Here is a 15,633-nt window from a genome sequence, read left to right as displayed (position 1 = left end):
AGTAAATGGCAAAACTCCCCTTGATTCCAAAGTGGAACGAGAGCAGGTCCCACATGCAAAAGATATGAAACCAGTGACTACCGTGCTGGAGAAGTGCTTGTCAATAGGATTAAGATAATACAGAGTATTAATATGGCACCAGGCAATGCTGCTGCAGTTAAAAGTCTGGCAGTATCTTTACTATAAATCCTTTTTGGAAAGATTTAGATCTCTATTGCACAGTAGGATTAAACTCACTATGCAGCCATTGACTGTTACATTCATAGCCATTATATTAAGATAAAAACCATTCATCGTATTGCACCAATAACTACAACGCATACTACTAGGATGCGTTACCACTGCTCAAGTTCTCAGTTATTTTTTGAAAAACAAACTACTTTGAATATGTACATTGAGTTCTTTTAGCTAAAAAAGTGCAGAAAATATTTTGCACCTTGAGTCAGAAAAAAAGCTGATTTAAGGAAACACGATTCTAGAAAGACTTCCTTGTTTTAAACATGGTCGCTGCACATACAGGAGTCTGAGCCGTGCCAGAAACTCACATCCACACTGAGGTTTTCTTCATGCTTTCTGGGGAGTAGCTGCTTTACTAGATGTTTGCATAGCACTTTGGGGATGTTTAGTTTTACTATTATTGTTATGCAGAGATTTCTTCACAGGTAAGGCAACAGGATGGGCCTCAAACATGTATAACTTTCCCCTTCTTTGTGGTCCCTCTCCTAACCACCCATATTTCAATAATTAACAGAGCTCAATGCTTTCTTATAATCATAAAAGCCCAACTCATTGTCAATTTTTATTTCTAACCCTTAATGTTCACATAGTTTGTTTCTGCTATGTTTCTTTGATCACTGGAGAAGTTTTAAAATACCAACCATAAAGTTTCATCAACTTCTCTTTTAAATAACAAATAAAACTTAAAAATTCCCTTTTCTCATTTTTTAAGTGACTGCATAAAATGCTTGAGTACATTTCTTATGTGTGCAATTTGAGTATTTTTGAATTCCCATTGAAATCAGTTAAATAATTTTATGATCTCAATTTTGGTTTTGCAGATTTCAGAATAAGTGTAGAGAAGATATTTCAGAAATAGAAAAGCGGAGAAAAGAAATTAACCAGAAGTTTAGAAGGTTTGCTTTAACCATTTTACAACATTTTAGGGGTTTCCCTAAGAAGTAATTGGTTTAATCTGCAGCAAGGGAAATTTAGGTTAGATATTAGGAAAACCTTTCCATGAGGGTAGTTAAGCTCTTCAATTGACTTTCAAGAGAGGTTGTGGAATCCCTATCATTGGAGGTTTTTAAGAACAGTTTGGACAAATACCTGTCAGGGATGGTCTACGTTTACTTGGTCCTGCCTCAGTGCATGGGGGCTGGACTTGAGGACTTCACAAGGTCCCTTCCAGCCCTATAGGTCTATGATTCTATGATTACTTCATCCATAAAGATATCTATTAACAGACTTAATGATAGCCCAACTATGAAACTTATTGCAGCTTGATGCACCATAAAAACTTACTTCCACATATTTGGGGACATTCAGAAACTAAAAAAAATGTCATGCCCAACTTTAACAAAAATATTGCTGATGCAAAAAAATCGTTTATTCTGTTTCTAGACTAACAGAGAGCGCCTGCAAGAATCCCTCTGAACTAAGGCTGAATGCAGATATGTTAATGCATGAACTGGTATGTAATTATAATAATGCAGTAATAAGAACAGTCTCTCCTGTCTCCTTCCAAATTTCAAAAATATGATCCAGATTTTCTGATGACTTGGGCATACATAATGATTAGAAAGTGATTAGAAAAGCAGGCCTTTGAATGGTACAGTGCATAATATGCTATGGTGGCTGTTACGTACTTATAAAAGGAAAATAAATAATAACTGATTTCCTCCAAAGGTTTCTGGCAACATGGTAATAAATGAGATCAGAGAAAAGTAATTTGGAAACTAAATGCCAAATTATTCTTTCTTAGAGATCTCTGAGGGATCTTCCAGAAATGGCAAGATAAACTACCTGCCATGTTTGCAGGTCTGGCTGAAAATCTCTACATTTGCTACACATTAATAGCATATAACCCATATGTAAGCTCATATGAGCAGTCATAGAGGAGGCCTATTTTAAGCTTAGAACCTTTCTGAGGAATTCTGCTTCTCTCCCTACTTTTATCCACATCCCTCATTGCCCTCCTACCAACCAGATCCCTCTAACTCATCTCCCCACAATCTCATTGTTCTGTTCCTCTTCTCCAGATGCCTTGACTTAAACCTTTGTCTTTCTTCCTCAGAGAACCATCAGCTTATTTCCCTGATCCCCAGTGTTCTGTTTGTTTCTGACACCCCAAGAACAGAAGTCCCTACCTTTAATGTTACCCTTACATGTTCCCAGTGAGACTCCTGAGAAGGTCTGGAAGTATGTGTTGGCCTCTTTGTTCAAATCTGGAACCCCACCTTCACTGGGTCAGAAGCATCCCAGAACTCACTCCTCACCTGGGATAGTCTGGATAATGCATACTGCATCTCTTCTGAGAGATGTGTATTTGAATGCAGATCTCTGTAGTCAAACTTGTGTAGATCTAGAGATATACACAAGGACAAATCTTGCTAGGGCCTTCAAGGCTGCATGGGTCCTAACACCAGAAAACCTCCAAGGTTCCACTACACAGGGCAGGGAGCAAGAATGTTGCATACTATGGAGCAAAATTTCCTAGAGGCTCCTTCCTCGCCACTATAAGGCATGGGTAGACTAGGCTGGAGCCACTAACCATTTCTCGGCGGGGGAGAGGGAGCATGATTGCCGATCCTACGTTATTAATTATTACTCTTGCAGCCCTCAGGCTGCCAACAGTATCTGCAAGACCTGCTCTAGCCCCACAGCCCCTTCTCCCAGGGAGGCCAACCCTCCACCAAGCCCATTTACTTTGGTTTGGCATTGGTGAGAGGATCTTTTCCTCAATGAGCAGTCAAAGAACAAAAGAAATTAAGTTCTATCCATAGTCAATAGGCAACTTTCAATTATTTGTAGCTTTTTCATTTGTGAGCCAAATTTCTGCAAACACATAGAAAGATTAACAATAATTTGTTTTTGAGTTGTCTGAGCACCATAAAGTCTGCCTGGCTATTTGGTAGTTTAAGGGAAATATCTTTTTCATGATACACAACTCAAAAATAGTTGAACATATTTTGTTAAAATCCAAAATGTCATTGTTGGGCTAAGACCAAGCAAGAGAAACTTTAGCCTAGAAGGAAAATTTTTGAGAAAGTTATGGAGTGGAAGAGAGGAGTCAGACTTGAGTAGCTCTTTCAGCCTTCATGATAGCTATGATAGCACTCACTCTGGCCAAGAAACCAGGAAGCCTGTCACTCAGCTTCCTCAGGATTTGGAAAGAGTTGGCAGTTGTCTCAAATGTTGTAAAAATACTGTGCTAACTGCGTTCTAAACAGTAGCAACAAGCTCAGACTACTTAAAACAATGGGGCCCTAATCCCTGACTGAGGTCTACAGGCGCTACTCTAATATTACACTGCAAAAATAGCATATATTTTCCTCATTGAGAATCCTACAAAAGTTTCAATGTTCAGCAAAACATTTGCAATTCCCTTAACAGTTCAGTTTGCTTCTTTGTTTTCCACAGGAATTTGCAACACGGGACAAGAAACCATCCAGCAGTGGAAGAAGTGAGTAAACCCCCACATTAAAGCAGGGGTTGAGTATTACCTCATTTGGGTTTATAAAGTGAAATAACTCTCTATTCAATTGCACTTTCTTTTTTTTTTAACTGATATCAAGGTAAGAAAAAAAAAGACTTCCTTAAGAAAAGTATTCCTCTTTATTTGAATTGTCTGCTTTGTTCCATTTTTCAAATGAATACATTTTAGTAAATCGACCTTTACATTGTATAATCCAGAGAGAAATAAGTATTTAGGCTGCTTGTTGCTGGAAGGATATTTTTAGTATGGAAAAATGTATTATAAAGCCTAAGAAACCTCTTCTAATTGTTTCTTCAGAAATGTATCTTGATAATAGCAACTGCTCATAATACATAACAGAAAAGGGATTAATTTACTGTGGCATAGGAAGTCCTGCCAGTTCCCAAATGCCCAACATAGTTTCTTTGAAACTTTTACATTCTTTAGGCCTCAAGAAAAACCAAAGCTCCACCTCCAGGTTTGGTAGCAAACAGACTATTCTTCTCCAAAGCTAACCTTTGGTCATTGCTTTTGTAATAAGCTTCTTTCACATTTGTGAGGAAGGTACTCAGCTTGTCAGAAGGCACCATTGACACAGTGCAGCCACCCCATCCTGCTCCAGTCAAGCGTGACCCGATGGCCCCAAACTGCCTACAATAATAACAATAATAAAAAATTGAGTGCAATATATCAAAGGAGATCATTTATCATACATAAACTGCCTACAGAGCACAGTGAATATGGGACGCATTTATTTCTAGTTTTCAAAACTAGAACACACTAGGCACACTTGGTCTAATGAGACATTTGAACTCTATGTGCATTGAATGTTTTGGACAACTTAAATTTTGCAATGTAGTTATTTCCATCAAGTGCAAAAATAAGCCTCTCTCAGAATGTTTAAAGACTTTGAAATAGCTGAGGTGAAGAAAGTAGCAATAGTCTTAAAACACCAGACGTTAAGACAGGAGGACATGACAAAAATAAAGGAGAGTTCATGCACTAATTGCCATGGGTCTGTTCATATGAGACATTTTCAAATTTGGCAGTGTCAGCACACTATACATTTCTGCTTTTTCAGTATAGACATAACATGTTCTGAAGATTCAGGGACTTCTGCAGGACTAGTTCCAGTGCTAGTAAGGGAAAAGTACTGCAAAACTCAAAAAAAAGTCAGACTAAGAGTCCCATCACTCCGCCATCTGGTCTGCCTTAAAAACAAAAATTAAGGCCTGGTCTACACTTGGGGGGGGGGGGGTGGTTGGATCTAAGTTACACAACTTCAGCTATGTGAATAACGTAGCTGAAGTCGACGTACTTCACTGCGGTGAGTCGACTGCTGACGCTCCCCCATCGACTCCACCTGCCTCTCGCCCTGGTGGAGTACTGGAGCTGAAGGGAGAGCGCTTGGGGGTCCATTTATCGCATCTAGACTAGATGCGATAAATCGATCCCCACTGGATCGATCACTGCCCGCCAATCCAGCGGGTAGCATAGACATACCCTAAGAGCCGGTAGCTGACCTTGGTTACACTGGTTTAGAATCCTAGAATAGAGTTGGAAGAGACCTCAGGAGGTCATCTAGTCCAACCCCCTGCTCAAACCAGGACCAACACCAACTAAATCATCCCAGCCAGGGCTTTATCAAGCTGGGCCTTAAAAATCTCCAAAGATGGAGATTCCACCACCTCCCTAGGTAACCCATTCCAGTGCTTCACCACCCTCCTAGTGAAAGTGTTTCCTAATATCCAACCTAGACCTCCTGCACTGCAACTTGAGACCATTGCTCCTTGTTCTGTCACCTGCCACCACTGAGGACAGCCTAGCTCTGTCCTCTTTGGAACCTCCCTTCAGGTAGTTGAAAGCTGTTTGATTTGAGTGGATTTACAACAGTGCAACTGAGATCAGAATCTGGTCCTAAGTGTGCACCTTCTGTCTTTCATGTGACAAAATACCACACTAGTTTGTATTAACACACTAGTAATGGTTGTTTTCTATTATTCCATTTGTTGTTTTCAAGTTCTTCATACCAATATAGAAAGACGTTATTTTATTACAATTTATTTCTAAATGTTCTTAAAGAGAAAAATTCCCACATAGGGAATGCATGTCTGCATTGCCTGGCTCCAGCCAAATCCAGAAGGAGCAGGACAACACCATGAGAAGTTTTCCTCTGAGTCAAAAATGCCACAAAAACAGGATGAACTAGAAAACTCACCAGAGAATCCATTGTCATGAGGTTTCCAACCCACTGTCTAGATCAAATAATTTTGATATGTTTCTAATGTCTACACATTGGGAGATTCTCTTCATTGACAACCACAGGCTAGGGCTGATGAAACTGGGCATGATGTTAATGATATAATAGTGAATGAGGACCAATTTTGAATAATTTGGGATACCGTCTCATGTGTATTACTTATGTTAAACCAGTGCTTTTCAACCTTTTTTCATTTGCGGACCCCTAAAAAAATCAAATGAAGGCGTGGACCCCTTTGGAAATTTTAGACTGCTAATGGTCTGCAGACCACAGGTTGAAAACCACTGTGTTAATGTTTCAAGGTGCTAGGATCGTACTTGCTTAGGCCCTGATTGATAGGTGCCGACTCTATGGGTGCTCCGGGGCTGGAGTACCCAAGGGGAAAAATTAGTGGGTGCTCTGCACGCACCGGTGACCAAGCTCCCCTCACCCTCTGCCCCTCCTCCTCCTCCCCTGAGTGCGCCGCATCCTCACTCTTCCGCCTGCCTCCCAGCGCTTCCCACCCAGCCGCTCCCAAACGCTCCTAGAAGAAGGGGGAGGAGCGGGAACGTGGCATGCTCTGGGGAGGAAGTGAGGAAGAGGCGGAGCCAGGGCAGGGATTTGGGGAAGGAGTTGGAATAGGGGCAGGGACTTTGGGGGAAGGGGTTGGATTGGGGGTGGGAAGAGGCGGGGCAGGGCTGAGGGCAGACGGGGGGGGGGCCGTCGAGCACCCACGGGAAAGAGGGGAAGTCGGCACCTATGCCCTGATTGAGGAAGGCAGCTACACGTGATTCACTAGACATGCTTAAATGAAATTAATGCTTAAGTGCTTTCTTGAATATGTGTGCTTTTCTGAATCCATGACCTGCTCTATGTGTGTGTGTTAAATTGAGGGGCACTATCCTACATATTGACTCAATTATCTGTTCATTCTTGATTTCTAATCTTTATTTTATTTCTTTGCAATTTCATAATTCTTTTTGTATGCTGCTCTTATTCTCTGATCCACAGAAGCAACCTCTTAAATCAAGCAGGATCCAATCCATCTTCCTGTGAAATCAATGGAAAGATTCCCCTTGCCTTCATAGGGTTCAATCCAGTTCTCTAAAGCAACTAAATCAACTGCTCAAATTCACTTGGGATGCAACCTAGTTTTTAAGTGTTGTACTGCAGATACAGTGTTGGCTTTGTATTGTGGAATGCCATTTAAATATCTTCAGATTTATTCTGAGTCATTTAATTTAATAATTCTCTGTGGTCATATCCTATGATTTGCTGTTATACTTAGTCATTTTAAAAATGTAATAAAAGATCATTTAAAACAAAACGAGTTGTGTGTTAGAGCTGAAGCTACTGTGCTTCAAAATAATGTGGCCAACATTTTCAAATTTGGATGCTAAGATTAGGAACCTCACTAAATCTCGAGGTACCTCACAAATGGCTCAGTGTTTAGAGGTGCTGAGCACCAGTTGTTCCCACAGATGTCACTGGAAATTGTTGGTGCTCAGCACCTCTGAAATTCAGGCTACTTATTTAGGTGCCTAAAGATGGATTTAGGCACTTAATGTTAGGCACCCAAGTTTGAAAACTTAGTCCCATATATGCGCTACATAACAGAATGTATATGAGGACCTGCAAGAACGAACTGTTTATTCAAACTGAAGTTTAAAATCAGGAAATTAAGGTGAGCAAAAAACGCTCTGTTGGTCAGCGTATTGGACGTATTCCCATTCAGAACTGTCCACAGCTGTGTGTGTGTGTGCAAAGATGGAAACAATCAGCAAAGATGTGGTTTGGAGTATGGACATGCCAGTCAAGACACAGCAGCCATTAGATTTTCCAATCACATTGAAATCAATGCAGATTTGACTAACTGCAAATGCTGTGAGATACAGAACAGAATACTTAAAAATCATGAGTCTAAAAAATATATTTTTCTTTTAACTGTCTTCTGGTTTTTGAGACTAGGGTGCACTTGAGTCACATGTTCACACTTTGCTCAGTAACCATGAGAGCAACAAACTTTTCTTTAAAACAAAAGCTGAGATTCTCACATAATTCCATGATTCCAGGAGCTGTGGATTTAAGAAAAATCACTAATTATGATGAGACTTGTAATAAAATTGCAAAAGTTAGTAACACTGACACAGTAGATCTGCATGAGAAACAGCAATGTATGTTCATCTGTAAAAATTTGTATCCTCTTGTAAATAAGACCTCTCTAGCTGTCAGAGGCAAGGCTGACAACAGCTAATTTAATAGCACACATACCACTAAGAAATGGAGAATAGGGGGTAGCAAGAAAATTATCCACAGTGGTTTAGGGACTTGAGGTTTTCAAAAGCTCCAAAGGGATTTAAGAGCCCTAGTCCAATTGACTTCCAATGGGACTTGTGCCCCTAAATCTCTTTAGTGCTTTTGAAAAATCTCTCCTTTTATTTGCTCCTTCTGCTTTAAACTACTAACAGGAAAAACAGCCATTACCAATGTGAGACAGACAGGTTACAGAAAGTACAAGTCTACTCTCTCTCTGCAAAAATAGTTGACCAACTAGTGGCTAAACTTTTCAATGCTCCAAACCATAGTCAGTAGGGATCTCTTTCTTTCTTGGCAGGGAGTATATATTAAAACAAAGATCTAGGCAAAACAGAAAACATCTGGATATGCAGATTATTCTCTACAGTTTAAACCTTGTGAGGAGGCAATGCTATGGAATGTATTTTTGGAAAGGTTTTTAAAGTTACATGGCAGCTGTACAGCACTGTAAGTAAAGACAACATAATTTATGCAGTTGCTGACCCATGATCTTAAATATGTTAGCCAAAATTTTCAAGAGTGACTAGAGATTGTTTGGTGCCTCTGTTTTTGAGTAACCAATTTAAGACCGCTTAAAGGGACCTTATAGAGGACAAATGCTCAGCGTTTTCTGAAAATTTGGCCCCTTCAAGATGTATCAAGTTTGGCACCTAAAAGCTGTGGCACCCAAAAATCACTGGTCAGTTTTGGAAAATCTTGGCCATAAAATAAAAGTTTGTGTCGATCAACTTGCATAATCAACTGTAGGTAACAATGTAGCTGCAAAACTCTTTATCCTTAAATGTTAAATCCAGAAAAAATTGAAATACATTAATGTTGCTTATGGATGGAGTGAATGGTGAACAAATAAGTTTTGTCACATACAATGGACGTAGTTCCAAAAATAATTTTATACTCTGAAGTCTGGTTCAGTGTTCAGTTATTCTTGTTACATTCCGCATGTTTTCTTCTGTTGGTCATTTAGAAAGAAATCTGATGGAACTTGGGTAGTCACCACATTACATTTTGGTCCATCTAATTAAAATGTTCCCAATAATTTTAGTTTAATACAATCCTAACTACATGTATGCATTTAAGCTTCTCTCTCTTTTTGGATTCTATGCTACAGAACATTTTTTCTTGCATAGCGGTGTCCATCTAGTTGTGACTAACTAAAAATGACAGACCTTTATTTTTTCTACTTTTTCTTGTCTTCTTCAAACTGCATGTCTGCTCATGCCTTGCATAGGGCCAAGACTCTACAGCCAGCGATCTTTCATTGGCTCTACTTAGTCAGCCCCATAGTCCATCCAAAACATATTCAATATATAACCACTTTCCTGCTGCCTAGTATATCAGTTGCATTGGACAAAATGTACTTTTAGCATCAACAAATGCTAGTCCATGATGTTCCATTGTGATTTCAAGGCAACATTAGATCAAAGAATGCATTAACAGTCCTGGAGCTCTAGCGGTTGTCAGCAGTGAAATGGTTAAGGAATATGCAAGGAGAAATAAAATCTAAAAGTAGTAACTGAGAAGACATTAAGAAATCTGATCATGAACTCTAAAACCTAAAAAAGTAGTAGCCAACTTCATTTACTGTGAGATTTTTTTTGATGAAGTAGAGTCCATCATGAAGCCATGAAGTGCAGCTTTCATCTGACAAGCATTACTCAGATGTCAGCAGGGAAACATTTGACTATATAAAGTCCCTTAGGAGATTAATTTGGTGATAAGAGACAAGAATATTTTTCTTTCATTTTAAAACTACACTAGCTAATGATGTCACGTTTTCTCATCTATTCAAACCATATTCTCAAAAAGGAGTTCTTGGTTTATTGCTGTCAAAACTTACAGGCAGATGTCCACCAGCTGATCCAGTTCAGGGCAGCTGCATTCATACATGTCCCTGCAGCTGATATGACTCTGGTTCATTAATTCTCCCAGCAGCTGGAGTGCACTGGCAGGTGCCTCACTGCATATCTTCTTAAATTCCAGCACTCTGCCAGCTTCGCTGTACACGTGCTTAGCACGCTGGTACAATTTAAAGGACGTAACTAAAATAAAGTGAAAATATTCCATGTTACAATTATTCATTAACAGGTACCTAATTGAAAAGGAAAAAAATAGAAATTTACAAGATTTAAGTTTGTTTCTGTAATTTTTAATTTATATTAAACTGCTTCCGGGTCAAGATTTTTTTTTGCTATAATCAACACTTTTTAAAAGCTCTGTTTTAATACTGTTTGGGGATTTCAAACCAAAGTGTTTATTATAGTTTTAGTTTTGATGATTTTATGTATGTTCTACAAAGAATGTCCAAAAACAATTACAAGGTGTATGAAGTGATAGACAACTCTTCATGCAGTTTGCAAGGTGCTTTAGCATCACGTTATGAAGATTAAGGGTTGGTCTGACCCTTTGAGTCCATAAGATTTTTTTTTTAAATAAGAAAGAGAAATCTTGCTCAAAGAACATTTTTGCCAAACATTTTTAAACCAGCTCTAATATAAACAGTGATCCTCCCACTCCCTTCACAGAAGCTGACGTTAGGCCACCAGAGTCCCCAGGCCCTGACCGTGTAGTCAATGTGAGGTTTGAAGAAGTTCCGTTGCCTGACCCCTCTGCTGTTAAAAAGCAGTGTATGGGTGAGATACACCTCACAGGAAGGCAGCCTACCTTATTTCTCCCTTTGGTCCAAAGAATTGTTGCTAGTCATACCTCTGGGGCACCGTGGGGGTATGTCAACCCATTGTTGGGGCAGCCAACCCCTTCAGAGACAAAAAGGGCACCACATACACTCCCTAGAAACCAGATGGGAGGTGGGACTGGGAGGCCCAGGTCTCAAGTTCACACTCAAAAGGTTTGGGGGTAACCAGGGTAAGAAGGGGCATGTGAGAGTTCTGCCCCATAGGCTCCAAAGAAAAATTATACAGGATGGTTGTCAAACAATTCCATATGATGTATGCTGGCTTGCTAGCAGAATACTTACAGTTGAAATAGCTCAATGTGAACTTATGAAAGGTCATGTTAGAAATGGCATCCACTCAGTGGGTTCCCTTAGAAGGCTGGTCAAGCACTCTAGTTACATCCACTACTTTAGGGGCAGATATGGTAATTTTGGGGGGAGACCTTATTGAATTAGGTTTAAGTATCTTTGAGGTCCACTGTATTAAATGAATGGTTTATGTATTACTGTTGGCTGGGATTGTATGTAACCTCTCGAGGCAGGAGAGGTGGCAGTTGTGAGATCTGGGGCTTCAATGGACTATACTGAACAATGTGTCAGACAAGAACGGACCTTTGGAATAAAAGTGTTAAGTGGTTTTCCTGGGGAATATCTAGGAACAGGTAAATACAAATTCCCTAATTCCAGTTTTGCAAAAACCCTGCCTTTTGAAGCTATGCCCTGAGGAGAAGGTCTGTGTGTGCCAATTACCTATTACCAAAGGCCAAGATCAAATGCCCAAACTGTATAAAGAAATGGCTGCTGGGTTCTGGTTCTGCATGAGAGATGGTTATGAACTTGTAACCACAGGAAAAACTCAGTTGTGGATTTTGAAGGACTGACACTTAATAGAGCCCGAGGTTGGAGTTGGGGTGACCTCTCATAAGTCTTAAAGCTTGCACATAGGTGCTTGTATTGTTCTTAATAGGTCTTCTCTGTAATGCTTTCACCTTAAGAATAAATGTGCTTGCTTAGAAAGAGTAATGTGGTAACTTATAACTGCCGGCCATTATGCTGTTCGTTGCTTCTGGAGAGAAAGCTAAGCACAGATGCTGGCCTGTTAGGCAGTCTGGCTTGCGGGGAACGTCAGAGTGTAGGCAGGGAACTGTGCAGCCTGGGGGGGGAAAAAGCCCTTCAGGAGGTAGAGAGATGTGGGTTTCTACCCGAGAGAGGTGATGGCTGAAGAGCCAGCAACCTAGAGTGGGTGCCCTTGGTAGACCATGCAAGGAGAGTACAAGTGCATTTGCCCTGAACTGTGACAGAGGGGGCATGCACAAATCAACCTGTGGCAGAACTGGGACCATTATCTCCTCCTTGATTGCACAGGTAAATTAAAATCTCTGCAGTTAGCAGAAGGTTTATTGGTAGATAGCGTTTGTATTCAAATACTGACATTTTAAAATAAAGTTATGTTTCCATTAGCCCTTAGTGTAGGTTCCTATCAGGACAGGTTTCAGAGTAGCAGCCCTGTTAGTCTGTATCCGCAAAAAGAACAGGAGTACTTGTGGCACCTTAGAGACTAACAAATTTATTAGAGCATAAGCTTTCATGGGCTACAGCCCACTTCATCAGATGCATAGACTGGAACATATAGTAAGAAGATATATCACGGTGAATCCAGAAAAGTGCTCAGGCTCCAAACATTGTCCCTCATGTAGGAGATAGGCATTCTATTTAAAGACTCTCACCAGTGTGGTCTTTAGTCTCAGTGCAAGAAAGCAGTGGGAGGAGTCTTTGAGAGCTTACTCTTAGAGGAGGCTGTATCCACTTGGCCTTCTGTATTGAAGAGTCTCAAATTGTCAGATTCATCTCCAAAGGAAAGAAGAAATCTTTCCAGCTGGTAGTCCACTCATTGTACTGTGAGTTATGAACGCTCTTAGCTGCCTCTCTGGAAAAAAACCCTCTTTTTCAGACACTCAGACTCCCTAAGGAAGAAGTCTCATAAAAGCATTAAATATCTAAGTGCACAGAGTCAATCTCCTTATTGTATAGGAAACGATCCAGATCTAGATGTATCGCGGCACTGTCAAGGCCTCTTGGATCATGTAGGCTCAACATATCTAGCTCCTCTTTTTAAGGCATCTGTCTCTTTTTGGCATGGGAGGAACGTTCAAAGCCAGGGTCTTCACCAGTTCCATCAGGGAACTCAATCTGGAGGCCAACTTGAAGTCATAGTTAGAATGAAGAAAGGTCTCTCAGGTGGGTTCTTGGATCCAGGCAATCTGCAGATTCACCACTAATAAAGTAGAACCCCCTGACTCATGCTTCCAGATCTGAGGCTGTGAGGGTGAATCAAGTCTCCAGCCAGTGCTTTCCTGGTGGCCAAAATCAGGCACAGCGTAGTGGTGTCCCACACTGTGTCCAGTACCATGTCCTGTCACTACCTGTAGCATCACCAATATCTAATTCCCTTTATTCAGAATAAAAAATTAGCAAGTGTAAATTAGGACTTCAATGGAGCTACAGAAATTTACAGCTGCTGAGGATGTAGTACTGAGCCAGATTATAGCAAATGGGCTCAAATTATGTTATAGGTAGAACAACTTTTTTCCATTGGTGAGAATATTCCTTTACTATGTAACTCAACTACTAATTAATAAAGATGAATTGCACATGGCTGCCTTCTGAATACAACCTGTTTTTAGACTAGATTTTAAAAAATGGAAAGACCAGAATGTCCCTTGGAAGCTCAATCTCATTGGCAATGTCACTGAGCAATGGTGGTTTGTTTCCTCTGAATGCACTGGATAAATCAGAAATAGAGCTGTGCTTTACCATATAGTTCCATCTTTTTGTTGCTTCTGTAGCTGTTTGCAATATGTGTTGCAGAATAGTTCCTCAGTGCTCACGATTGCCAGGGAAAGGCTGCTGGGCACAGAAACCAGAGCATTCTTTGAGATTTCTCTTTAAATATTATTTTTCTTATGAAGCTATTGTTTTACAGCAAGGAGATTTCTAAATGTGCATTCGTTTAGGGCATATCTGAAGTTGCGTGAGAGATTGTCATAGCTCACACACTCTTGTAAATCACCATTGAACAGTAGTAACCCAAAAAATGAACTGAAAACATGTCTGGTTTCAATTTTAAGGTAAAAGTCTTGCCAAAGGCTGTATTTGATTCAGAGACCACCCTTTGGTAAAGCAATGCTTTACTGGCCAGATTACCTTAAAACACTTTGTGGTTGTGTTATGCTCATCATGTTATGTACTGGCAACTAGAATGGATCTTCTAACTGCTGGCTGCTAGCCAAAAACTCTGTCCTTGACAGCATTCTCTCATGTCATGAAGACTCTACAAACTTGACATTTGGGTTGACTATAATCTGTTATCCTTTCAAGCAATTATTACATTCAAAATGACAGAAACTGGTTTTGTGTTCTTGTTGTTTCAGACTCCCTTGCAGATATGACTCTTTGCCAACTGAATATCAGTTAAGAAATGATATTATGAAATGCAAGGTTTCTGTTTTTTTATAGTATAGAGTTGTAAATCTAAACTTGGGGAAAACCACAAGTGTCATAGATATGACAGAGCATAGCAGCATTCCAATCCAAAAAAATTAACCACGTGCTTAACAAAATCTTTTTATAGTGTTTGCCTCCCCATATCCCCCAGTCTGATGTTCTGTGTAAGTAAAATAAGCTTTAGGCTGCCAGCCATCTCTGTATTCGACAGGCACTGCTCGGATTCGGAAACTAAGGATATACATAAATCCAAACATATGCTGCTAGTAATGGAGAAAGCTCTTCCACGTTAGGGTTATCTAAATACTCTCTGCCATGCAATCAAAAATATCAACAGTAAAACTGATATTTCTAACAACTGGATCTATGTCTGAATGGGAGGCCACTGACCTAGCAAGAACAGCCACCACTACACAAATAGGAAAAGATCTGAATTCACAGTCTTTGGATAAGAGCTATACAGCCAAGGAAGCTTAGATGTGTGCAGGAGAGGACTATCTCAAAATAATTTACTATGTTAAAAAGAATACTGGCAGGTGGACTCATATTTTACAAAGAGAACAGAATGATCATTGGAGCCTCAACCAACCATGGTGTGACAAAGTTCCTCCTCTACCTTGGTGGGTCTTGCGCTTATTGGTGGATTTGCTCGCCTTGGAGCTTCACAGCAGCCCTCAGCTTGGCCATTTTTCTGAACCCACAGTCCAGGCCAACTCCTCCTGTGTCTGACCAGGAGTTGGGAGGTTTGGGGGGAACCCGGGCCCGCCCTCTACTCCGGGTTCCAGCCCAGGGCCCTGTGGAATGCAGCTGTCTAGAGTGTCTCCTGGAACAGCTGGGCGACAGCTACAACTCCCTGGGCTACTTCCCCATGGCCTCATCCCAACACCTTCTTTATCCTCACTATAGGACCTTCCTTCTGGTGTCTGGTAATGCTTGTCCTCCTCAGTCCTCCAACACTCCGCATTCTCACTCTCTGCTCCTAGCACCTCTTGCTCCCAGCTCCTTACACGCACACCACAAACTGAAGAGAGCTCCCTTTTTAAAACCCAGGTGCTCTATTAGCCTGCCTTAATGGATTCTAGCAGCTTCTTGATTGGCTGCAGGTGTTCTAATCAGCCTGTCTGTCTTAATTGTCTCCAGAAGGTTCCTGATTGTTCCAAAAAATCTTCCCTGTTACCTTACCCAGGGAAAAGGGACCTACTTAGCCTG

The 15,633-nt window shown here is 40.5% G+C and overlaps 2 protein-coding genes across 9 annotated transcripts in view; one reads left to right on the top strand and one right to left on the bottom strand.

Moving 5' to 3' along the window:
• The window catches only part of FAM227B (family with sequence similarity 227 member B), a 180,548-nt gene extending 173,203 nt beyond the window's left edge, over positions 1-7,345 (top strand). For 5 of the 6 annotated variants that reach the window (XR_012670256.1, XR_012670259.1, XR_012670258.1 and 2 more), the window contains 2 exons: positions 1,621-1,690; positions 3,640-3,682. Coding sequence is in view for 1 of the 6 variants with exons in the window: in XM_075133120.1 (XP_074989221.1) it covers positions 1,059-1,133; positions 1,621-1,690; positions 3,640-3,682; positions 6,945-6,958 (202 nt within the window). In the remaining 5 variants the exon portion in view is untranslated. Of the gene's footprint in view, positions 1-1,058; positions 1,134-1,620; positions 1,691-3,639; positions 3,683-6,944 lie in introns of those variants that run through there. The other variant, XM_075133120.1, reaches the window with a different exon arrangement.
• The window catches only part of GALK2 (galactokinase 2), an 82,189-nt gene continuing 70,371 nt past the window's right edge, over positions 3,816-15,633 (bottom strand). For all 3 annotated transcript variants that reach the window (XM_075133119.1, XM_075133118.1, XM_048865591.1), the window contains 2 exons: positions 10,087-10,288; positions 3,816-4,345 (listed from right to left, as the gene is read on the bottom strand). In XM_075133119.1, the coding sequence (XP_074989220.1) occupies positions 4,138-4,345; positions 10,087-10,288 (410 nt within the window). In that variant the 3' untranslated portion in view covers positions 3,816-4,137. The remainder of the gene's footprint in view (positions 4,346-10,086; positions 10,289-15,633) is intronic.

The sequence above is a fragment of the Caretta caretta genome, chromosome 10 (assembly GCF_965140235.1).
Source record: "Caretta caretta isolate rCarCar2 chromosome 10, rCarCar1.hap1, whole genome shotgun sequence".
Taxonomy (NCBI): Eukaryota; Metazoa; Chordata; order Testudines; family Cheloniidae; genus Caretta; species Caretta caretta.
Note: the sequence above shows the minus strand (reverse complement) of the source record. Positions and strands in the feature narration are given on the sequence as shown.